Here is a 27,082-nt window from a genome sequence, read left to right on the forward strand (position 1 = left end):
CTCTGCTTACCAACACGTGATTTTTGGTGTCTTTGGGGTTTCTCGTGTAACGTCATGGGCCATCCTCTCTAATGGAAAAAGGATATGATTAAAACATCAAATTCTTGACTCTTCCTTGAATGCACATCTAACGTCTAACTCAGTTGCGGATTTACCAGCGAAGATCAGGGTTAGAATTGGTCACCAGCCCACTTAATTGTTGTGAGTGGCGACTGATGGGAACTGGTGGCTAGGCTCGATGACTTGGTTGATGCATGACATCGTTACCCACGGAGATCGAAGTTCATGATGTCAATCACTAGACTGTCTTGAATCGATTCTTCGCAGACCGCCGTCATACAGCTGCAAAGGTACCACGTGCTGAAATGAGGGTTAAACAACAAACTATTGTTGATTTCTGTCTTGAAGGTAGCCGAAACCGGAGTTATCGTACCGATTTTAAAAGAAAAGAAAAGAAATACATGACAATTGTTTTTATGAATACAACATACAGATATACATGTCATTGTAACAGCACTGATGATTTAGAACAGAAAAAAATTACATGCATGTAGTATTTATAAGTCTAGAACCATGTAAAGCGTTCATATTTAGTGGCATGCGTTAAGCGTGTGCGCTGGGAGTAGCCTCCCTTACAAGAGCAGATACAGGATTGCCAGCTCTAAAAAATATTTAAAATAATCAATGAAACCATTGACCAATGTAGTATCAATTTCAACCGAAGCAATTAAAAGTCCATTGCAACACTTACATGCGAATGCGCACATCGAATTATGACTTCCGGTTGGAATAGTGCTGGACGTGTTGTAGTTTACCGGTCCCAGAGCTCTACAAGATGTGGTTTTGGATTGCAGTAGCTTTCTTCGTGGCTTTCTTAATCGTATTGTATCTTGCTTCTCCTCTCATAGCACCGAAACCATTGGAACTGATTAACGAACATGTCTTGGTAAGATTATCATCGTACGTTATTGGTTAACAATGCTCGGCTGAAAAGCAGGTGGGCCAGTTCATACCATTGTAACGCAAAGCCAAGCATCATGGTCATGCCATTATTTCACGCACCACAATGCATCTGTGAAATGTCATGTGACCAGTCAGCTTCAGCTGGATGTACTGATCCAAACTTATATGGGATGTAGAAATACGACGTTCATATTGTCCCATATGGTTTATATTAATCTCAGATTTAATTGAAATAAGAAGATACTTAACCCGACCGTAACAGTCTTCAAACTGTTTATCATTTGTTTTCTTTGTAGCATGCGTTTTAACGTAGGCAATAGACACGTAAATAGAACTGCACACAATTTAGCCCTGATGGAGGATTGTTGTTTAGGTGACTGACACTGTCGTTTTTGTGTTTGTTTTTCTGCCTTAGAATTCGTCGGTAACTATTGAATTTGGGATCGTAAAAAGAAGTTCTACCACCATCTACAGTGTAGTATTTATATAAATGTACAGTTTTGCCCTGAACTATATTATTTAAAGCACGAATCTTCATGCTTTAGCAAGAACAGTTCAGGGCAAAACTGTACTTTACTACACAAAAGTTATGGGGGTGGATCAAACACTGTACATATCTTTAATATTGGCATGAGACAGTCTCATCATTGACACTGGGGGCACCTTTCAAGAAACATTGTACTTTTCATAAACATCACTCCGTTTGTTTTAAGCTTGATAAGTTAGTATAGTGGCTAAAAAGAGCAGAAAAACAATTTTGAAACTGTTAGGAAGGAATGAGCCTGTGCACACAGGAACTGGTCAAAAGGGCCAAAGGACGAACGGGCCAAAATTGAAAAAGTCAAAAGGGCCAAAGAAAAATCAAAATTGCCATAGGATTAAGTCAAAAGGGCCAAACTTTTAGAAAATAGTAAGATTAGAAGAAATTCACTACATGTTGTTGCAGTAGTTCTAATCCTAAACATCTCAGAGTGTCTTGGTGCTATATATTTAAATCATCCCAGAGTGGTTGTGATTGGTATCATGACTCAGAATGCAATATAAGGCGAACAGTTCAACCACAATTCAAATTGGTAACCATGCCTGTAAAGTGTGTAGCTTGTGACAAGACAGTTAGGAAGAACCAACATGCTCTGGAACTATCAGAGATGGACCCATCGTAGCTGTGACAGAAACATGACCAGACAGGAATACATGTACCTCCGTCTTTGCAAGAACGGGGAGGAATTTCACTTTATCTGCCATGTCTGCTCTGAGTCCGAATACGGTTGGAGACTTTACAGTCGAGTTGGAGCAACCTGGAGCCATGTCGACGATTGAGAGTCCGGTAGTGACATTTGAGGAAGTGGAAGATATCCAAGAAAGGTAACATATCATATGTTTACTTTATATTGTTAACTTAATGTAAGAATTTCAAATTCATTATTAAATCTGTGCTATCAGACTAAAATTCATTGACCTTATTATCCTCATTATCATATCATAATATATCATCATATCAAATATTGAAAACTTCATTTTCAGGTAGATGGAGGATGAGAATCTCGATGATGAGAGAGGAGAAGATCCAGATACACCAGCCTACACACTGGTCCAGGGTGGATCTCAGAAAGCTAAACCAAAACTGGTAGACAGGAATGGTTTCACTTATGCCGATTGTTATTATCTTGTTATATGTCTCAGATATAATGTTAAAAAATGTCTCTTTTAGGTTGGCATCGTCGTATGAATGTCCGGACCACAGACCAGCAGTTGGGGCTGTACAAGATGATCCCATATTACTACATATTGATACAAACATAATAAAGCATATAAAATATATATTAGTTTGTGTGTTCTTATTTGAATTTGATCTATGACCCTTTTGACTTAAATCTATGGCCCTTTTGACTTTTCTTTGGCCCTTTTGACTTTTTAAATTTGGCCTTTCTGAGTACAACCCATGTACACTTACCAATATGGCAGGATGTAATCTGTAATCTGGTAGTCTGTAGTCTAGCAAAATAATATATCAGAGTGTTTCAATAGAGTTAGTCTATCTGTGGAGGAGCTGTCAAGTTCCCCGTGCAAATAAATGTACATGTGAATTTCAGTCTAAAACACTGGTAATCCCATTGCATTAAGGCCTGTGGAGATCCAGGTTAGAACTGATCTTCAGTAGCCCATGCTTGTCGTAAGAGGCAACCAACGGGATTGTGGGGTCAGTCTTGCTGATTCGGTTGACACATGTCATCGTACCCCAATTACGTAGATCGATGCTCATGCTGTTGATCACTGGGTTGTCTGGTCCAGACTCGATTATTTACAGACTGCCGCCATATAGCTGGAACATTGCTGAGTGCAGCATTAAACTAAACTCAATCACTCACCTCGTTGCATTAATCATGAAGATCATGATTCGCAGATATCAAAGTTGACTATTTTCTATAATAAGTACCGGTACATAATATTGCTACAATATTCGTCAAACGTTCATACGCTCAATGAAGCTTACTGTGTGTCCCGATAGTAGATAGTCTGTCCCACTCCGCTCAGTCAGTGAGGCTTACTGTGTGTCCTGATGGTAGATGGAGTCTGTCCCACTCCGCTCAGTGAGGCTTACTGTGTGTCCTGATGGTAGATGGAGTCTATCCCACTCCACTCAGTGAGGCTTACTGTGTGTCCTGGTGTTAGATAGAGTCTATCCCACTCCTCTCAGTGAGGCTTACTGTGTGTCCTGATGGTAGATGGAGTCTGTCCCACTCCGCTCAGTGAGGCTTACTGTGTGTCCTGATGGTAGATGGAGTCTATCCCACTCCACTCAGTGAGGCTTACTGTGTGTCCTGGTGTTAGATGGAGTCTGTCCCACTCCACTCAGTGAGGCTTACTGTGTGTCCTGGTGTTAGATAGAGTCTATCCCACTCCGCTCAGTGAGGTTTACTGTGTGTCCTGGTGTTAGATAGAGTCTATCCCACTCCGCTCAGTGAGGCTTACTGTGTGTCCAGATAGTAAATGGAGTCTGTCCCACTCCGCTCAGTGAGGCTTACTGTGTGTCCTGGTGTTAGATAGAGTCTTTCCCACTCAGCTGAGTGAGGCTCTATGTGTCCTGATGTTAGATAGAGTCTGTCCCCACTCCACTCAGTGAGGCTTACTGGTGTGTCTGTCCCACTCCGCCAGTGAGGCTTACTGTGTTTCCCATAGGAGTCTGTCCCACTCCACTCCAGTGAGGCTTGTGTCCTGGTGGTAGATGGAGTCTGTCTCCACTCAGTGAGGCTGTGTCCTGATGGTAGATAGGAGTCTGTCCCTGTCCCACTCCACTCAGTGAGGCTTACTGTGTGTCCCGATGGTAGATGGAGTCTGTCCCACTCCACTCTAAGTGAGGCTTACTGTGTGTCCTGATGGTAGATGGATGAAGTTACTGTCCCACTCCACTCCAGCTCAGTGAGGCTTACTGTGTGTCCTGATGGTAGATGGAGTCTGTCCCACTCCACTCAGTGAGGCTTACTGTGTGTCCCGATGGTAGATGGAGTCTGTCCCACTCCGCTCAGTGAGGCTTACTGTGTGTCCTGATGGTAGATGGAGTCTGTCCCACTCCACTCAGTGAGGCTTACTGTGTGTCCTGATGGTAGATGGAGTCTGTCCCACTCCACTCAGTGAGGCTTACTGTGTGTCCTGATGGTAGATGGAGTCTGTCCCACTCCCTTACTCAGTGAGGCTTACTGTGTGTCCTGATGGTAGATGGAGTCTGTCCCACTCCATTCAGTGAGGCTTACTGTGTGTCCTGATGGTAGATAGAGTCTGTCCCACTCCACTCAGTGAGGCTTACTGTGTGTCCTGATGGTAGATGGAGTCTGTCCCACTCCACTCAGTGAGGCTTACTGTGTGTCCCGATGGTAGATGGAGTCTGTCCCACTCCACTCAGTGAGGCTTACTGTGTGTCCTGATGGTAGATGGAGTCTGTCCCACTCCATTCAGTGAGGCTTACTGTGTGTCCTGATGGTAGATGGAGTCTGTCCCACTCCATTCAGTGAGGCTTACTGTGTGTCCTGATGGTAGATGGAGTCTGTCCCACTCCATTCAGTGAGGCTTACTGTGTGTCCTGATGGTAGATGGAGTCTGTCCCACTCCGCTTAGTGAGGCTTACTGTGTTTCCCCAATGGTAGATGGAGTCTGTCCCACTCCGCTCAGTGAGGCTTACTGTGTGTCCTGATGGTAGATGGAGTCTATACCACTCCTCTGCAATGGATGGTAAAATTCAGCTAGTGTGGGCCAAGGTGCACGTCTCCCTATCATGTCCATGTCATTGTATAGTAGGGGAAGGTCCTGTCTCATTGCTTGCCATGGCATTCTATGACTTGGTATCCATAACAACTTAGCAAAACAATACTACACCTCTCAATGAAGCACAAAGTGAATGAGAATCCGTACTCCTCTGAAAACATTACACATGACTAGTGACAAATACCCCTTTCAGCATTGTGTATATCATTGACTTCTGTTGGCAAAGTGACAATTTGTAAGGGGCAGCACAACACGGTTGTTGGTAACTACTAATCACAGACATGGAAACTTAAGTGGCCCCTTACATGCTGTCTTCATCCAAATTCCAGCATGCCAATAGCCCATGGATATGCATTGCATATACACAAACAATGAAATCCAGTAAATCACAATGGTCCACAGAGAAAAGTATAACTTTCTTATCAACTTGTCAAATTATAAGAACTAAATAGAAGCACCTATTCAGACTCAGAACTGGTTTGATTGTTTCATAGATTACTGGGGGATCAAGTGGAATTGGAAAGGCCTTGGCAATAGAGGTGGCAAAGCGAGGAGCCAACATATCACTCCTAGCACGAAACCAAGTAAGATTATTTTGCTTCTAGAATGTAATGCAACACTAATACAGTGTTGATGTGTAACTGTAGTAATAGTGATGAGGTGAAATACAGCTGTAGTACAGTGTTGAAATGTAATAAGTAGTAATACAGTTTTAAAAACTGACACCTAGTAATACAGTGTTAAGGTGTAATAAATTGGTAATTCATTGTTGAGATGAAATGCAGTATTGATACAGTGTTGAAGTGTAACAATAATACAGTGTTGACGTGTAACAATAATACAGTGTTGACGTGTAACAATAATACAGTGTTGAAGTGTAACAATAATACAGTGTTGACGTGTAACAATAATAGTGTTGAAGTGTAACAATAATACAGTGTTGAAGTGTAACAATAATACAGTGTTGAAGTGTAACAATAATACAGTGTTGACGTGTAACAATAATACAGTGTTGAAGTGTAACAATAATACAGTGTTGAAGTGTAACAATAATATTGTTGAAGTGTAACAATAATACAGTGTTGAAGTGTAACAATAATACAGTGTTGAAGTGTAACAATAATACAGTGTTGAAGTGTAACAATAAAACAGTGTTGAAGTGTAACAATATTAATGCAGTGTTGACGTGTAACAATAATGCAGTGTTGACGTGTAACAATAATACAGTGTTGACGTGTAACAATAATACAGTGTTGAAGTGTAACAATAATAGTGTTGAAGTGTAACAATAATACAGTGTTGACGTGTAACAATAATGCAGTGTTGAAGTGTAACAATAATACAGTGTTGAAGTGTAACAATAATACAGTGTTGACGTGTAACAATAATACAGTGTTGAAGTGTAACAATAATACAGTGTTGAAGTGTAACAATAATACAGTGTTGACGTGTAACAATAATACAATGTTGAAGTGTAACAATAATACAGTGTTGAAGTGTAACAATAATACAGTGTTGAAGTGTAACAATAAAACAGTGTTGAAGTGTAACAATAATACAGTGTTGACGTGTAACAATAATACAGTGTTGAAGTGTAACAATAATACAGTGTTGAAGTGTAACAATAATACAGTGTTGACGTGTAACAATAATACAGTGTTGACGTGTAACAATAATACAGTGTTGACGTGTAACAATAATACAGTGTTGAAGTGTAACAATAATACAGTGTTGACGTGTAACAATAATACAGTGTTGAAGTGTAACAATAATACAGTGTTGAAGTGTAACAATAATACAGTGTTGAAGTGTAACAATAATACAGTGTTGAAGTGTAACAATAATACAGTGTTGACGTGTAACAATAATACAGTGTTGGAGTGTAACAATAATACAGTGTTGACGTGTAACAATAATACTTTGTTGAAGAGTAACAATAATACAGTGTTGACGTGTAACAATAATACAGTGTTGACGTGTAACAATAATACAGTGTTGAAGTGTAACAATAATACAGTGTTGACGTGTAACAATAATACAGTGTTGAAGTGTAACAATAATACAGTGTTGACGTGTAACAATAATACAGTGTTGAAGTGTAACAATAATACAGTGTTGACGTGTAACAATAATACAGTGTTGAAGTGTAACAATAATACAGTGTTGACGTGTAACAATAATACAGTGTTGAAGTGTAACAATAATACAGTGTTGAAGTGTAACAATAATACAGTGTTGAAGTGTAACAATAATACAGTGTTGACGTGTAACAATAATACAGTGTTGAAGTGTAACAACAATACAGTGTTGAAGTGTAACAATAATACTTTGTTGAAGAGTAACAATAATACAGTGTTGACGTGTAACAATAATACAGTGTTGAATTGTAACAGTAATACAGTGTTGACTGACTGACTGACTGAGTTTGGTTTTAAGCCGCTTTTAGCAATATTCCAGCAACATCACGGCGGGGGACACATGAAATGGGCTTCACACATTGTGCCCATGTGGGGATTCGAACCCGGGTCTATGGCGTGTCGAGCCAACGCTTTAACCACTAGGCTACCCAACCGCCCCTACAGTGTTGAAGTGTAACAATAATACAGTGTTGACGTGTAACAATAATACAGTGTTGAAGTGTAACAATAATACAGTGTTGACGTGTAACAATAATACAGTGTTGAAGTGTAACAATAATACAGTGTTGAAGTGTAACCATAATGCAGTGTTGACATGTAACAATAATACTCTGTTGAAGAGTAACAATAATACAGTGTTGACGTGTAACAACAATACAGTGTTGACGTGTAACAATAATACAGTGTTGAAGTGTAACAATAATACAGTGTTGACGTGTAACAATAATACAGTGTTGACGTGTAACAATAATACAGTGTTGACGTGTAACAATAATGCAGTGTTGACCTGTAACAATAATACAGTGTTGAAGTGTAACCATAATGCAGTGTTGACGTGTAACAATAATACAGTGTTGAAGTGTAACAATAATACAGTGTTGAAGTGTAACAATAATACAGTGTTGAAGTGTAACCATAATGCAGTGTTGACGTGTAACAATAATACAGTGTTGACGTGTAACAATAATACTTTGTTGAAGAGTAACAATAATACAGTGTTGACGTGTAACAATAATACAGTGTTGACGTGTAACAATAATGCAGTGTTGACGTGTAACAATAATACAGTGTTGACGTGTAACAATAATACAGTGTTGAAGTGTAACAATAATACAGTGTTGACGTGTAACAATAATACAGTGTTGAAGTGTAACAATAATACAGTGTTGACGTGTAACAATAATACAGTGTTGAAGTGTAACAATAATACAGTGTTGACGGTAACAATAATACAGTGTTGAAGTGTAACAATAATGCAGTGTTGGACGATGTAACAATAATACAGTGTTGACGTGTAACAATAATACAGTGTTGAAGTGTAACAATAATACAGTGTTGAAGTGTAACAATAATACAGTGTTGAAGTGTAACAATAATGCAGTGTTGACGTGTAACAATAATACAGTGTTGAAGTGTAACAATAATACAGTGTTGACGTGTAACAATAATACAGTGTTGAAGTGTAACAATAATACAGTGTTGAAGTGTAACCATAATGCAGTGTTGACATGTAACAATAATACTCTGTTGAAGAGTAACAATAATACAGTGTTGACGTGTAACAATAATACAGTGTTGACGTGTAACAATAATACAGTGTTGAAGTGTAACAATAATACAGTGTTGACGTGTAACAATAATACAGTGTTGACGTGTAACAATAATACAGTGTTGACGTGTAACAATAATACAGTGTTGAAGTGTAACAATAATACAGAATTGAAGTGTAACAATAATACAGTGTTGAAGTGTAACAATAATACAGTGTTGAAGTGTAACAATAATACAGTGTTGAAGTGTAACAATAATACAGTGTTGAAGTGTAACCATAATGCAGTGTTGACGTGTAACAATAATACAGTGTTGACGTGTAACAATAATACTTTGTTGAAGAGTAACAATAATACAGTGTTGACGTGTAACAATAATACAGTGTTGACGTGTAACAATAATGCAGTGTTGACGTGTAACAATAATACAGTGTTGAAGTGTAACAATAATACAGTGTTGAAGTGTAACAATAATACAGTGTTGAAGTGTAACAATAATACAGTGTTGAAGGGTAACCATAATGCAGTGTTGACGTGTAACAATAATACAGTGTTGACGTGTAACAATAATACAGTGTTGAAGTGTAACAGATTTGTAAACTCATAAATAAAAGATATTAATCATGTTAATTGAAGATATATAATAAAACCTAATAGTGTTCTGTTGTAGCTGATAAGTGGAAACGCCAGGCTAGCTATTCTCGAAACATTTGTATCCCTACCAACTTCTTAAACCCATTCTTAACAAATTGGCTTACGTTCAAAGTTAAGAACTCTTAGAGCTACGAACGTTATGAGAATAAGGGCCCAGGTCTCAGACAGACAGGAAAAGGACATTTTGTATTTTAAATTTTGTGTGTTTTCAGACAAAGTTGCAAGAAGCCAAAGAAGAAGTTGAAAAGTTTCTTCAGGACAAATCTAATCAGGTTCTTTCTTTGTTGGTTTCAAGAAAACATTAAATCATGGTTATGCCATTCTCTTCCCACAGAGGTTACTTGTCATATCTTCCTATGAACCCCTGTTCTAATACGGCCATATTTCCCGGTTCTCGTAAAATCCTCTAGCGGCAAAAGATCGCAACACGAATTATCTCCCTTCTTTCTATCCAATCAGAACACGTGTTACATCGACTTAGATTCAACTTGACTAACACAAGCAAATGTGGGGCCACAAATATCCCCCATCTGCCGGGGACTTGTGTTGATATTACACACAAGACGTTTAATGGCTAGCTTGTCCGTTGTAAACAAGGGCGATGGAGACGCCACTGATCAGCCATAAGATGACCGAGTTCTGTCTAGAAGAAAGTTTACGCATCGCACAGGGGAAGAGGTTTAGTTTTCTCGAAGCATACGGAAATTACCGAGGCCTTGCAAATGATCACTTTTGAAACAACGTCGCTGATTGCACAACTAAATCTGATTGCCTCCAATCACGAGTCTTGAACGCTCACGCCATGAAAGGGCCGTATTAGAACAGAGGTTACGTAGGAAGATATGACAGGAGTAACCTCTGTGGGAAGAGAATGTGGTTATGCATAATGTGGCTGAAAAGAGTGTAACTATAAAGGATATATAGTACACCCTTTAAAGTATGCATGTAATGTATTATGTATTATCAATGCTTTCTCCAGTTGAATTTTGAACCCAATACACAACCAGGCAGCATACTTCAGCAGTCATCACAGTCACGAGGTATTCTCTGTTGATCAAAATGGACTATGGTACTGTCATCAACTACCTCCAACTTAAAGGGCTCCGACAACCTTCCATGTGGACATGACGTCAGTGGATGCCAATCCTTGCGTTGCCACTGTAAGATGTGGGCAGCAGGGTTCAAGAGGGACAGAGAGAATCAGGAAGACCTTCCTAATGATAAATTACATAAAAGTAAAATAATGAACTGATGGATATAACAAACTACTGTCTTGGTCCCGACCACTGGCTGTATGTTTTAGTTATATGCAAAACAAACTGTGGTCATAATGAACTAATATTAGTGTTCCCTTTACTGTATATGATTATTGCTCACCATATGTCATACAGGCATCTCTCAGAGTAAAAATGTCTGGTCCAGACTCGATTATTTACAGATCACCGCCATATGCGGTGTAAAACTAAACTCACCCCCTCACTCAGAGTTAAAAACATTCGGAATAACAAGCAAAGATTTCAGCAGTATCGAATTCAGGATATTCACCTAGTGAGGTGAGGTTAAGTGGAGTTTAGCATTTCATTCAGGATATTTGCCTAGTGAGGTGAGGTTTAAGCATCCTATTCAGGCCATTCACCTAGTGATGTGAGGTTAAGAGGGGTTTAACATTTCATTCAGGATATTTGCCTAGTGAGGTGAGGTTAAGTGGGCTTTAGCATTTCATTCAGGATATTGGCTAGTGAGGTGAGGCTTAAGCATCCTATTCATGATATTTTCCTGGTGAGGTTAAGTGGGGTTTAGTATTTCATTCAGGATATTCACCTAGTGAGGTTAAGTGGGGTTTAGCATTTCATTCAGGATATTCACCTAGTGAGGTGGGGCTTAGTATTTCATTCAGGATATTCACCTAGTGAGGTTAAGTGGGGTTTAGCATTTCATTCAGGATATTGGCTAGTGAGGTGAGGCTTAAGCATCCTATTCATGATATTTTCCTGGTGAGGTGAGGTTAAGTGGGGTTTAGCATTTGATTAAGGATATTCACTTAGTGTATACATGTCATGCGTAATGTACGGAATTGCCCAATCTGCGAATTACGCAAAGGTATTGCCCCATTCCCATCAACCGCGTCCGTGTTTGCTTAATCTGCAGATTTGGCACGCCTCACTGCGTAATCACTTGGAATGAGTAAGAAATGTTTTGATAATCAGATGTCACCCCCTGGAACCCTGTCCTGCAGGGGCCCAGTCATAGTGATTCTCTACAGAGAGAGCGCCAGTGATAGTGATCGCACTTTCGAGAATATTAGCGGCAAGTGTGTAAGAATTGGAGATCTGAAGTAACATATAGGTGGTACACAGTAATTGTTTAGGAGTGATGTCAAGCTGAATATTTGGTCCTTTCATATTTGTCTTTATTTGTCAAATAATAACGTTTTTTTGGTGTATTTATTGCGATTTTACAACCTTTTTGTTGAATTTTAATCAGGGAAGGTGACTTTTAGAATGCCTTTACCCTATGAAAAGTTTTGGTTTCATTAGCATTCTCTTTTAATATACAAACTCAGCTTCCTCAGTCTATGGGATTATGCAGATTAGTTAATTGCTCAATCCACGGGAATGAGCACTACTAATTGCGTAATGGCAGGGTTTGGGCTTCTCCCATTCGCAGGGACTACACAAATATCTTGCATAATTCGCAGATTGGGCAATTCTGTAAATTACGCATGACATACACACTTCATTGACCTCAGTACCTGCCTTTACTGAAAAAAGAAATGGATTGAGAAGTAAATTCTAAATATAACTTTGAATTTCATTAGTCTGCAAAAATGATCTTGCACAGAGATCAAATCTCTATCTTGCGATAAAATTGGTTGAATCACATACTTCAAACCATGTTCATATTGTTGTTGTATCAACTTACATTAATATTACAGTTTTGGTGTTGGGGGTGGTGCAAATGTCGTCTAGGCATCTGAGAAAAATTCATCTTGCTTAATTGAATTAAGTTTTTGAATGAACCACTGTTTATCCACCAAATGCATTAGGCAAAGGGAAGTAACTTTGTTCAGTTTTGTTCTGTGCATCAAGTTTTCCTAACTCAATGACACTGCAGACATGTAATCTGGACTGAAGAAATGTTGGTAAGATACAGCAGTTAACTGACCCCATTGTTGAGGTATGGAGTGATGTAGCCTGTGTGTGTTAGCTTATGTCCCTGATAGCGCCCAGTACACAGGCTCACACACTCATTTTTCCAGAACATTTCTGCTTGGCTTCAGTGACCCTTGGCTCTATTTTGTTAATACTCTTAAGAACAGTTACTATCTTAATGTTGTGGTGTTTTCTGCAGCGAATCATCTGCATATCAGCTGATTTATCCAAAGATGCTGCAGCTGTGGAGAGAGCAGTACGACAGGTATTTGTTTCATTGGGGAATTTACTGATATTAATAGTAATAACACAGTATAGAAAATGTATTGAATAAAAAGAGCTGTAAAAATTATCATGATAAACTAATTGTGTAGTTACAGTGTTCGGTAGTGTGTGGATTGTATAGCTACAATGTTCAGTTAGATATGTGAATTGTTTACTTACAATGTTCCTCACATGTGTTCAATGTAGCCATGATGGTCAGTAAAATGTTTTCCTTCAGGCAGAGGACCAGCTGGGAAATGTCCTCCTCATGGTCAACTGTGCTGGCACTTCCATCAGTGGAATATTTGAGGACATCTCAGTGGAAGAGTTCAAGGTACAAAAGAGACACAGCTAAAAATATGTCTGGAAGGATATGATACTTTTCAGTTCATCTTTCTGTCTGTCTCTCAATATAACACCTGAAAGAACATGGCCCTCGGTTACCTTGGAACTCTGTCTGGATGGTCCCAGATATGAGGTCTCTCAACAATTGGCAAAATTTTGTTTTAATTGTCAGCATGGCCACCATGAAAACCATATATAATGTCAGTTTTTCTCATTACTTGCCCTTTGTACTGGTACCATTATGATTTATTATTATCAGTCAATGTGTGGGATGTGAATTATGAATGGCAAATACCCATTTAATTTTTAAACTTATCCTATCTCACGGTATGCACCATCTCTCTCTCTTCTACGACTATGTGTGGAAACGTGCTGTCAGCTAAGTTGAGTTAAACCTAACTGGCCTCTGACCCGCCCTGACCTCTGCCCTCACCCCGACATCACATCTGTTAATCATCCACCAAAGCGTGCGGCTCGCCCAAATGATCACATGACCACCTCTACCTGTCATTCTCTTTCTTGTCGCCACGTTGTGTGGACGTGTGTTTGTCTATAAGAGACTTTGATTGTGTTTCCACAATGGGAAAATCAAATCGTTATGGTTCTAATAAACGCAAACATTGCGATAAATGCAACAGTAATTTCTCTGCTGCAGACCCACATAACCTATGTGTTGACTGTTTAGGCCGGTGTGAATGGTCTAGACGTTGCACTTTGTGTGCAAACCGTGACGACGATGCGTTTTCCGAAGTCGCCGGGTAGCTTGTAGACGCAAGTTTGACAGAGATTGTCGGAATCCATCTGAGGGTCTGAGTAAAAAACGTCCTATAGTTTGGCATGAAATGCATGTGGACCCGTTTTTTGTAAATATCTCTTCATCCAATGACCCAATCGATCTCAAACTGTGCAAGTGGATGTTTTGTCAGACAACCTAATCACATTATAAATCACCGATTTTATGCATTTGTATTAAAGAATCTGTCTATGTAACTGTCAACAAAATAAACAGCAGAACGCAGACGGCTTGCAGAGGGAGGTTTGTTAACCTCTGTGTCGAACAATGCTCCAATGAACTGAAGTCGGCGCGTAGGGACTAATTTCGATTCTGCAGATTGATTAACCAGCCTAATTGGCGAAGAAGCTGTATCGCAAACTGCATGTGACGAAGCAAAAGGGCATGATCATTCTGTGCCTGAATACAGTCGTCGAGTGATCGTTTCTGCAAGATACAGCGGTTGGTTTTCCTGGTACCAGTGCAACCTAGGATGCTTCGCCTATGTCAGGAGCTCCTGGGCCTATTGACATCTGTTCAGGCATGGACCCTCAGGGGTCAACTACAACTTCATCCCTTACACCTTTTTGTGGCAACTTACATCACAGTGGGAGATCCCGGTGCTCTGATCCCTCTACCTCTGGAGCTCCATCCTCATCTTCAGTAGTGGATGGAAGAATTGAACGTTTGCGACGGAGTCTGTTTAGAGCCGTTTGTTCCGTCTCACCACCTGTATGTGGATGTGTCTCAACACGGGTGGGGAGCTCATCTTCTTAGTCCACAAGTGGCAGGGCTTGGTCTATCATAGATCGCGCCTGTCACATCAACATTCTGGAGTTCAGGGCGGTGATTTTGGTAATCAGTAACTGGCAGGATGTCCTATGAGCAACTTACCTCATGGTCAGATCGGACAACGCAGCAGTGGTTTGGCATATCAACAGAATGGGGTAAACGGTGTCTCCACAGCTTCTACAGTGGACTCAACAGTTCTTGGATCTGGTGGACTTTCTCAACATCATGGTACGAGCCAACCACATTCCGGGGGTGAAGAATGTCATCGGAGATGCCCTGTCCCGACCGAGGCGTCCTTCTCCAACGGAATGGAAATTACATCCTCAGGTGTTTCAGACCTTCTGCCTTCCAATGACTTCTCCGACAGTAGACCTCTTAGCCACGAGGTTCAACCATCAGCTGCTTTGGTTTGTGTCACCGATATCGGGCCTTTTGGCTTGGGACCTCGATGCTTTAGCCATCCCGTGGGAAGACCTGAATGCTTACGCGTTTCCGCCAGTGGCCCTTCTTCCTCGCATTCTAGTGAACTGTGTGCAACACAGAGGATGACTCTACTTTGGTCGCGCCCTACTGACCGGCCATAAGTTGGTTCGTAAATCTTCAAGACCCAGCCGAACCAGATCCGGTACCGCTTCCCGATCGACCCGATCTACTTGTTCATCCGCACTCCCACCAACTACATTGGTCCCTGTTGACGCTCCATCTGCACGTTTGGCGCATCTACATCAATCCTTAACGGCTAAAGGTTATTGGAAGCGGGTTGCTACTGCCATTACAACAGCGCATCGTACTTCTACAAGGTCACTCTACGAGGAAAAGCGGGAAAGTTTTAAGCATACTGGAGGAAGAAGGGCATCTCATCCCCCACTACGGCATCCCCGCAGATGGTGGCAGATTATCTTCAGCATCTCCGAACCGCCAGGGAACTCAGAGGTTCTACACTGTCTACCACTGTAGCCACTGTCCATGAACTCCAGTCTCTCCTAAGGTCTTTCAAATTGGCAGACCAATCCTGGCCTCCAGTTTGGGATTTCTCCGTTGTACTTGCTCATCTCACGTCAGCTGAATATGAACCTCTGGAGGAGAAGATTTCGAACATGTCTCCTTTCAGACCTTTTCTTTTGGCCTTGGCTGCAGCTGCCCGTATCTCTGAGTTGCATGCTCTTGATGTTTCTCGGGTACGGTTTGGAAGGTCTAGACATGCGAGAGTTTTCCTTGGTTTGCGGTGGGATTTCCTTGCCAAGAATCAGTTACCAGGACAGCCGGATCGCACATTCACGATCCCACTGTTGTCCCACTATCTTGGGCCCAGATGACACTGAAGATCTTTCCTTATGCCCGGTTTGAGCATTACGGATTTACCTAGCTGCCTCTAAGGACCACTGCAGGTTGCGCAAGAGACTATTTATCCTGTTATCCACTGCCTCCGCCTTGGAAGTCTCCCATACTACCTTGGTGTTTTGGATGAGATCTACAATCCTGTGTACATATGACTATGTGGACCTTCCTCCACCTATGACGGCGAACCCTCATGAGACACGGGCTTTGGCTTTCACCATGGCGCTTCATAGGAATGTTCCTTCCAGTCCATCATGAAGGGTTGTTTTTGGAAGTCGGATACCATCTTTGCCTTGCACTACCTTCGGAATTCCTCGGTTACAGATTTGGAAGTTCAGCAACAGTTTGGTCCTTTGGTCCTGGCGCAGCAGTTGTCATCAACCCGTGTTCGCAGATAAAGCAATCCTTTCTTAATCGGTTTACTATGTACCTAATAGAAGATATCGATGTAATCCAGATCTTGGTACTTTTTCTCTTGGGCTTAGATCATTCTCACCTATGGGAATAGCAGCACTGGTTATGCCTTGATAGACTGTGAGGCAAGTCTAGTACAACATGTAGAGATGACCGACATTCCGCTTACTGACCTCTACTCTCACGCCAGTGAAGTGTTGATTTCCGATTACCTGCTTGGTTTTCGAAGTGTTCTGCTCCTAAGTCCTTTCTCACCTTTGGTAAGTTAGGGGATTGGTACTGAGCGTTAAACTTTGAGCAACGGGCTATTCCCTCTTTTCATTCACTGTGTCTGTGGGGGTAGTTTGAAGCAGGGACTGGCCAGATTAAGGTCCTCGACTTTAATTCACTGGGGTCATCTGATAAATCGGGGCGATGCATGGGGCGGCGGGGCCTACTTGCCAAACTGCGTCCTTTTGCTTGTCAAAAGTTGCGGCTGAAAACCACATTAATTCCGGAGCGCCCACTCCCTAGAGTTTTTGTGCTGTGTAAGCCAAGGGGTTACATGAAGAACCCATCTCAAGTTTGGAGTTTGCATATCGGGAGTTGGTGATTTCTCCTGGCCTCCTTGGGTTATGTGTTTTTCCCAGTGGTAGTAGTAACAGGGTAATCTGCGACCAGCATACCAACCGTGGGATTATGCATACCGTGAGATAGGATAAGTTTAAAAATTTGAAAATTTGATAATAAATTGTATATTTATATACTTATCCTATATCACGCGATAGGACCCACCCGACCTGCCCCACATCACAGATGACTGGAAGCTCCAAGACGAGAATGACAGGTAGAGGTAGTCATGTGATCGTTTGGGCGAGCCGCATGCTTTGGTGGATGATTAACAGATGTGATGTCGGGGTGAGGGCAGAGGTCAGAGGCCAGTTAGATTTAACTCAACTTAGCTGACTGCACGTTTCCACACATGGTCGTAGAAGAGAGAGATGGTGCATACCGTGGGAGATAGGATAAGTATATAAATATACAATTTATTATAAATTTTGTAAATTTGAAATAAAACCACTGGGCTTTTGAAGACAAAATGATACTCATCCTACCATGTCAGTTCAACTGTTTCACATCAAATTAGATTTACTTATTATGACCATTGTTATCAAATGCAACAATAGACCAGTGGGGATTCCAGGTTAAAATAGGTCCATAGTAACTTAAGCCTACGTTTGTTGTAAGAGGCATTAGAATGGACTGGATAATGAATCCTGTCAAACCGTCTGAGTGAGCATCATCATACCTAATGCTGAGGGAGGTTGCTTAGAATATCCACAGCCATATTGTCATGTTGAGACTCCGTTATCAACCTGTACGTTTCAGAGAATGATTGACATCAACTACATGGGCAGCGTGTACGCCACCAAGGCTGTTGTTCCTGGGATGAAGCGGCGCCAGAAAGGACGTATTGTGTTTGTGTCATCACAAGCAGGGCAGACCGGACTGTTTGGATACACAGCATACTCTGCCTCTAAATATGCATTGAGAGGATTGGCAGAGTCACTACACATGGAGGTGACTTTGTTTAACTTTCCGATCCCAGAAATGTTTCATCAGTCTGTGCTAATACATCACCCAAATTCCTTTGTCATGCTTGTTCAATTAAAATTTTAAATGAATTCATTTTCTGAAATCACAGCAAATAGTTTGATTACATTGAAATACAATATTGGGTTTGTGTTCAAAGGATAAGCCAGAAAGTGTTTGAAGTATCCCCTCAGGAAACATACTTTCCATTTGGCTTGAACCCAGATGAAAATAGGTTTGACATGCAGGTTTTGCTTTTAGAACAGTTTCCTTTACACATTTCATGTAGGCCACGTCAAACAGAGGTTGTAGTGGTGTCTCTTGGTCATTGACAAATGTATAATCTGTCTATTAATATTTGCTTCATATTTACTCTACACTTTACACTCTACATACTCTCATGCAGATCATGCTGATGGTGTTGTGAAATACTTCTAAGTAATAATCATTACAGTAAGGCTCAACAGACAATTCAGTTTCTTTTCCTGCATTCTGCATTTGAAGGGAAAGATTTGATGCCTTCATGATGTGAGTGGTTATTCACTGAGTCTTTGTGTCAAATGTTGGTAATAATTCTTGAAACACAATGATTTGAAGGACAACCTTGTTTCAGTTGAAGCCCTACAATGTATATGTAACACTGCATATGTAACACTGGCCTTCCCACCTTGTTTCAGATGAAGCCCTACAACGTATATGTAACACTGTATATGTAACACTATATACAATGTATATGTAACACTGGCCTTCCCATCTTGTTTCAGATGAAGCCCTACAATGTATATGTAACACTGTATATGTAACACTGGCCTTCCCATCTTGTTTCAGATGAAGCCCTACAATGTATATGTAACACTGTATATGTAACACTGGCCTTCCCATCTTGTTTCAGATGAAGCCCTACAATGTATATGTAACACTGGCCTTCCCACCTTGTTTCAGATGAAGCCCTACAATGTATATGTAACACTGTATATGTAACACTGGCCTTCCCACCTTGTTTCAGATGAAGCCCTACAATGTTTATGTAACACTGGCCTTCCCACCTTGTTTCAGATGAAGCCCTACAATGTATATGTAACACTGTATATGTAACACTGGCCTTCCCATCTTGTTTCAGATGAAGCCCTACAATGTATATGTAACACTGGCCTTCCCATCTTGTTTCAGATGAAGCCCTTCAATGTATATGTAACACTGGCCTTCCCACCTTGTTTCAGATGAAGCCCTACAACGTATATGTAACACTGGCCTTCCCACCTGGTTTCAGATGAAGCCCTACAATGTATATGTAACACTGTATATGTAACACTGGCCTTCCCATCTTGTTTCAGATGAAGCCCTACAATGTATATGTAACACTGGCCTTCCCAGCTGATACAGACACACCAGGATTTGCAGAGGAACAGAAATCAAAGGTTTGCTTCAGGTTACTGGTCATTATAAGTGTTATACCTCTGTTTACTGGTCATTATAAGTGTTATACCTCTGTTAACTGGTCATTATAAGTGTTATACCTCTGTTTACTGGTCATTATAAGTGTTATACCTCTGTTAAGCATCATGTGATGGAACAATGCATTTTGTGAAACAAGATGGCATCTGGTTGTAACATTTCTCGGTTCTCCAGATTCTCTAATGAGATAATTCCTCTTGACATTCTATCTCTGGTCGACCTCATCAGGAGTAATTAAGCTTAATGTGTCGTGCTAGAAATATAAAATGGGAAGCCGAATTGTTGTTGTCTCAGGTTCTGGCAGCATTGTTTGGGGGATAACACAGTGAAACAGTTTTAGCAATATAAGGATGTATGTATTATGCTACCTATGTGAATGTGTTTGGCTATGGGTAGCAAGTGAGGACATTTCTCTCTTACAGCCTGCTGAAACACGACTGATATCAGAAACAGCTGGTCTATTCCAGCCGACAGATGTTGCCCAAACAATCATCAAGGATGCAATTGTAAGCTGACATAGTTTCTTAGGTTACTGTACACATTAAAGAGACTACATTTTCTGGCACACTGTGGTGAACAAGCTGAAAACAGTGCAGGACACAAGCAGTGATAATAGTACAGCCCATCTGCCTCATTGTAGAGCATACACAGAGACCACCAGACATATGATGCCACACTATCTTTTCCTGAACTCATTATTGTGTACACTAGTGTCACAGTTTGATCTGTTTAACATACACCCAAATCCTTACGGGGGATTGAGGGCTGGAACCGGTTGCACCCTGGGCCAGACTTGATTTATTACAGATTGCTGTGACATAGCAGTAACAACAAATCATGTCTTATAATGATTCCAACAATAAGTGTCAAGAGTGAAAAAGCAGTGCTTGCCCCTACATACTTGTCAAATACTGCAGCGGAGAAACACAATAGTCAAAGGGCACTGTTAGTTTGTTCCTCATTACAGCAAGGTCGTTTCTTCAGCTACATGGGTTTGGATGGCTACATGCTGGCCAACCTGACCTGTGGGATGTCCCCAGTCACGTCCATCATGGAAGCGACTCAGCAGGTCAGTCACACCATCATTACATGTTTAGCTGTGTCAGCAGTGATGCAGCTTAACCCTCCCATTTATACATGTAATGGAACTTTGTACATAACAACTTATGTAGTTTTATTACCCACGTGGTCAAAGTATGGGTAGTTGCATACTAATCTCGTACCTCACACGAGTGTCGTATCGCGTTGACCTGTGTCGTAACGACTTGACCTGAGATTCTAACGATTTGATTGGATAACCGATGACCTCTCAATTAGGTCATGTTGTGACGGAACTACTTTTTCATTCATAACAAACATTTGAATTCATTCATTCTACAACATATGTGCATTGTGGGAATGTAAACATTGCGAATGTTGCCGTATCGCTGTTTAATTGTGAGTCGAACTGAGACATATCCATCGAAAAGTTTCCACCAGTGATGTTAGCCGAATGAAGCAACTGCAAACTAAGAAACGGGGTGCAACGGAGTAGTTTAATGTAGGAGGCTGTACAAGGATATGACAACTGACAGGCATCGTTACATCGGTTGCCAAGGGGGCAGACGATAATTGGGCCTAGTGACGTCAATACAGTGTGACATCATGCACAAAGTGTGCTATAGAACAAAATTCTTCCCCAACATCTTTATGAAACCATTTTCAGTTTGTAACAATATTTTGCAGTATCAGTGAAATCAAATGTCAACATGTGAAATCAAATGTCAACATGCAGTATCAGTGAAATCAAATGTCAACATGCAGTATCAGTGAAATCAAATGTCAACATGCAGTATCAGTGAAATCAAATGTCAACATGCAGTATCAGTGAAAATCAAATGTCAACATCAAATGTCAACATGTGAAATCAAATGTCAACATGCAGTATCTGAAATCAAATGTCAAATGCATGTGAAATCAAATGTCAACATATCAGGTGAAATCAAATCAAATGTCAACATGCAGTATCAGTGAAATCAATGTCAACATGCAGTATCAGTGAAATCAATGTCAACATGCAGTATCAGTGAAATCAAATGTCAACATGCAGTATCAGTGAAATCAAATGTCAACATGCAGTATCAGTGAAATCAAATGTCAACATGCAGTATCAGTGAAATCAAGTGTCAACATGCAGTATCAGTGAAATCAAACAAGTGTCAACATGTGAAATCAAATGTCAACATGCAGTAACAGTGAAATCAAATGTCAACATGCAGTATCAGTGAAATCAAATGTCAACATGCAATATCAGTGAAATCAAATGTCAAATGTCAACATGCAGTATCAGTGAAATCAAATGTCAACATGCAATATCAGTGAAATCAAATGTCAACATGCAGTATCAGTGAAATCAAATGTCAACATGCAGTATCAGTGAAATCAATGTCAACATGCAGTATCAGTGAAATCAAATGTCAACATGCAGTATCAGTGAAATCAAATGTCAACATGCAGTATCAATGAAATCAAATGTCAACATGTGAAATCAAATGTCAACATGTGAAATCAAATGTCAACATGCAGTAACAGTGAAATCAATGTCAACATGCAGTATCAGTGAAATCAAATGTCAACATGCAGTATCAGTGAAATCAAATGTCAACATGCAGTATCAGTGAAATCAAATGTCAACATGCAGTATCAGTGAAATCAAATGTCAACATGTGAAATCAAATGTCAACATGCAGTATCAGTGAAATCAATGTCAACATGCAGTATCAGTGAAATCAAATGTCAACATGCAGTATCAGTGAAATCAAATGTCAACATGCAATATCAGTGAAATCAAATGTCAACATGCAGTATCAGTGAAATCAAATGTCAACATGCAGTATCAATGTCAACATGAAATCAAATGTCAACATGCAGTATCAGTGAAATCAAGTGTCAACATGCAGTATCAGTCAACATGCAGTATCAGTGAAATCAAATGTCAACATGTGAAATCAAATGTCAACATGCAGTATCAGTGAAATCAAATGTCAACATGCAGTATCAGTGAAATCAAATGTCAACATGCAATATCAGTGAAATCAAATGTCAACATGCAGTATCAGTGAAATCAAATGTCAACATGCAGTATCAGTGAAATCAAATGTCAACATGCAGTATCAGTGAAATCAAATGTCAACATGCAGTATCAGTGAAATCAAATGTCAACATGTAATATCAGTGAAATCAAATGTCAACATGTAGTATCAGTGAAATCAAATGTCAACATGCAGTATCAGTGAAATCAAATGTCAACATGCAGTATCAGTGAAATCAAATGTCAACATGCAATTATCAGTGAAATCAAATGTCAACATGCAGTATCAGTGAAATCAAATGTCAACATGCAGTATCAGTGAAATCAAATGTCAACATGCAGTATCAGTGAAATCAAATGTCAACATGCAGTATCAGTGAAATCAAATGTCAACATGCAGTATCAGTGAAATCAAATGTCAACATGCAGTATCAGTGAAATCAAATGTCAACATGCAGTATCAGTGAAATCAAATGTCAACATGCAGTATCAGTGAAATCAAATGTCAACATGTGAAATCAAATGTCAACATGCAGTATCAGTGAAATCAAATGTCAACATGCAGTATCAGTGAAATCAAATGTCAACATGCAGTATCAGTGAAATCAAATGTCAACATGTGAAATCAAATGTCAACATGCATGTGAAATCAAATGTCAACATGCAGTATCAGTGAAATCAAATGTCAACATGCAGTATCAGTGAAATCAAATGTCAACATGCAGTATCAGTGAAATCAAATGTCAACATGCAGTATCAGTGAAATCAAATGTCAACATGCAGTATCAGTGAAATCAAATGTCAACATGCAGTATCAGTGAAATCAAATGTCAACATGTGAAATCAAATGTCAAATGTCAACATGCAGTATCAGTGAAATCAAATGTCAACATGCAAATGTATCAGTGAAATCAAATGTCAACATGCAGTATCAGTGAAATCAAATGTCAACATGTGAGTATCAACATGTGTGAAATCAAATGTCAACATGCAGTATCAGTGAAATCAAATGTCAACATGCAGTATCAGTGAAATCAAATGTCAACATGCAGTATCAAATCAAATGAAATCAAATGTCAACATGCAGTATCAGTGAAATCAAATGTCAACATGTGAAATCAAATATCAACATGCAGTAAATCAAATCAAATGTCATGCAGTATCAGTGAAATCAAATGTCAACATGTGAAATCAAATGTCAACATGCAGTAATAAATGTCAACATGCAGTAACAGTGAAATCAAATGTCAACATGCAGTATCAGTGAACATGCAGTATCAAATGTCAACATGTCATATCAGTGAAATCAAATGTCAACATGCAGTATCAGTGAAATCAAATGTCAACATGCAGTATCAGTGAAATCAAATGTCAACATGTAGTATCAGTGAAATCAAATGTCAACATGCAGTATCAGTGAAATCAAATGTCAACATGCAGTATCAGTGAAATCAAATGTCAACATGTGAAATCAAATGTCAACATGCAGTATCAGTGAAATCAAATGTCAACATGCAGTATCAGTGAAATCAAATGTCAACATGCAGTATCAGTGAAATCAAATGTCAACATGCAGTATCAGTGAAATCAAATGTCAACATGTAGTATCAAGTGAAATCAAATGTCAACATGTGAAATCAAATGTCAACATGCAGTAACAGTGAAATCAAATGTCAACATGTGAAATCAAATGTCAACATGCAGTATCAGTGAAATCAAATGTCAACATGCAGTATCAGTGAAATCAAATGTCAACATGCAGTATCAGTGAAATCAAATGTCAACATGCAGTATCAGTGAAATCAAATGTCATCAAATGTGAAATCAATCAGTGAAATCAAACAACATGTATGTCAACATGTATCAGTGAAATCAAATGTCAACATGCAATATCAGTGAAATCAAATGTCAACATGTGAAATCAAATGTCAACATGCAGTAACAGTGAAATCAAATGTCAACATGTGAAATCAAATGTCAACATGCAGTATCAGTGAAATCAAATGTCAACATGCAGTATCAGTGAAATCAAATGTCAACATGCAGTATCAGTGAAATCAAATGTCAACATGCAGTATCAGTGAAATCAAATGTCAACATGTCAACATGTGAAATCAAATGTCAACATGCAATAACAGTGAAATCAAATGTCAACATGTGAAATCAAATGTGAATATGCAGTATCAGTGAAATCAAATGTCAACATGCAATATCAGTGAAATCAAATGTCAACATGTGAAATCAAATGTCAACATGTAGTATCAAATCAAATGTCAACATGTGAAATCAAATGTCAACATGCAGTAACAGTGAAATCAATGTCAACATGCAGTATCAGTGAAATCAAATGTCAACATGCAGTATCAGTGAAATCAAATGTCAACATGCAGTATCAGTGAAATCAAATGTCAACATGCAGTATTAGTGAAATCAAATGTCAACATGTGAAATCAAATGTCAACATGCAGTAACAGTGAAATCAATGTCAACATGCAGTATCAGTGAAATCAAATGTCAACATGTGAAATCAAATGTCAATATGCAATATCAGTGAAATCAAATGTCAACATGCAATATCAGTGAAATCAAATGTCAACATGTGAAATCAAATGTCAACATGCAATATCAGTGAAATCAAATGTCAACATGCAATATCAGTGAAATCAAATGTCAATGCATCAGTGAAATCAAATGTCAACATGCAATATCAGTGAAATCAAATGTCAACATGCAATATCAGTGAAATCAAATGTCAACATGCAATATCAGTGAAATCAAATGTCAACATGTGAAATCAAATGTCAACATGGAATATCAGTGAAATCAAATGTCAACATGCAGTATCAGTGAAATCAAATGTCAACATGCAATATCAGTGAAATCAAATTCAGTGTTCTTGCTTCTTTTGACAACCAAACAAGTCTTGCAGACTCTACTCATAGCTACAGTGTCAGGCAACAGCAGTGTTTGTACAAACCCAGAGTTAGGCTTTTTTAACATTCTTGAGTTATAGATGGCGTCATTTCATAAAACCAATAATTGGTCCCTATTACATTGCAAAGTGACAGAAGGTATTCATGGGTGATGGAGGAATGAAACTTACACAAACCCATGAAACATTGACTCAGTAGATGCAAGACAATGCATATTGCACTCCTCTTGTCCATAGTCCACCCATTATCTCCACCTACACACTGTAAGGGGAGATATTTGTGTGATATCCTCCATATTGTCACATTCAGTAGATCTGTTTTTCAATGTGATTTTAGTATCTATTCATTAACTATCTTGCAGAAAATATAAATATGGGTGATATATTTTATCAAATGTTTAATAAATAACCAGCTAATGTAGGAAAACAGATCAGCTATCTAAAGCTGCTCACCCATCCCGTCACTTCCCATTTACTTGCTGTTTGCTTTTAAGGACACATACCAAACACTTCCGTATTTGTGTTTCAGGTAGCAACAGTGGGATTGTTCCGTGTCATTTCACTGTTCTATCTGGACTATTTCGACCGAATCTGTCGTAAGTGTAAGTCTGAGAGGGAGAACAAAGCTGGGGAGGAGAAAAAGACAAGTTGATACAGACAGCTTCTTGGATATCACTACGTCTGTCTTGCATAAGAACCACCACACTATCTGGTACAGACAGCTTCCTGGAGATCACTGTGTGTCTTACATTATAACCTTCATTGCACACAAGATGGTACAGACAGCCTCTTGGACATCACTATGAATTTTTCTTACGTCATTTCCCTGCACGTACATCAAGCCTCAAAGCTGACTTTAGATCCTCTGGCATCCTGAACTTTGAGTATACTCCCAGCTAACACACAATGGTTTCTCAACCTTGTGGGAAGGCATTACTTCATTTTATAACGTTATATCACAACGTTACAGCAACATTAATACAGCTTCGAAATAGCGACTGGATGGCTAGCCAAATGCTAGCTGATTGTGAATCGACACAGTAATACATTTATAAAGCTATCCCGACTGGCTAGCTGAAAATCTCAGATAATTTGTTCTATATTTTAATTTGAATTGATGAATCAGACAGTTCTGAATGATGTCATTTGTTTCTTTTGCACTAGAAGTGAGCAGCACAATAGAGCAGTGTTTTCTCCAACCTATATTGAAGGAATAAAGAAAGAAATCTTTGTTTTTGTTTGTTTGTTTGTTTGATTTATATTGTTTCCAACTTACCATCTTTGATTACCAAACATCACACCATTTCTGACGGTTTTCATTGAAGTGAATTTCTGCTTTGTTTTTCATGTATACTGTTCACTACTGAGAAAACTATGCAACTATTAAACAGAACGTTAAAACAAAATATGT

At 39.4% G+C, this 27,082-nt stretch overlaps 1 protein-coding gene across 1 annotated transcript; it reads left to right on the forward strand.

Moving 5' to 3' along the window:
- The first annotated feature begins 622 nt into the window (after positions 1-622).
- On the forward strand, positions 623-26,902 carry LOC124262202 (3-ketodihydrosphingosine reductase-like). Its single transcript, XM_046696666.1, has 10 exons — positions 623-946; positions 5,718-5,807; positions 9,778-9,837; positions 12,917-12,982; positions 13,220-13,315; positions 18,011-18,202; positions 19,549-19,632; positions 20,092-20,175; positions 20,637-20,738; positions 26,201-26,902. Exons 1-10 carry the CDS (start codon positions 836-838, stop codon positions 26,321-26,323), a joined length of 1,008 nt encoding a protein of 335 aa, XP_046552622.1. The 5' UTR covers positions 623-835; the 3' UTR covers positions 26,324-26,902.
- Positions 26,903-27,082: the final 180 nt, after the last annotated feature.

This window comes from Haliotis rubra, unplaced genomic scaffold, assembly GCF_003918875.1.
Source record: "Haliotis rubra isolate DU_JTF1 unplaced genomic scaffold, ASM391887v1 Scf12, whole genome shotgun sequence".
NCBI classification, from domain to species: Eukaryota; Metazoa; Mollusca; class Gastropoda; order Lepetellida; family Haliotidae; genus Haliotis; species Haliotis rubra.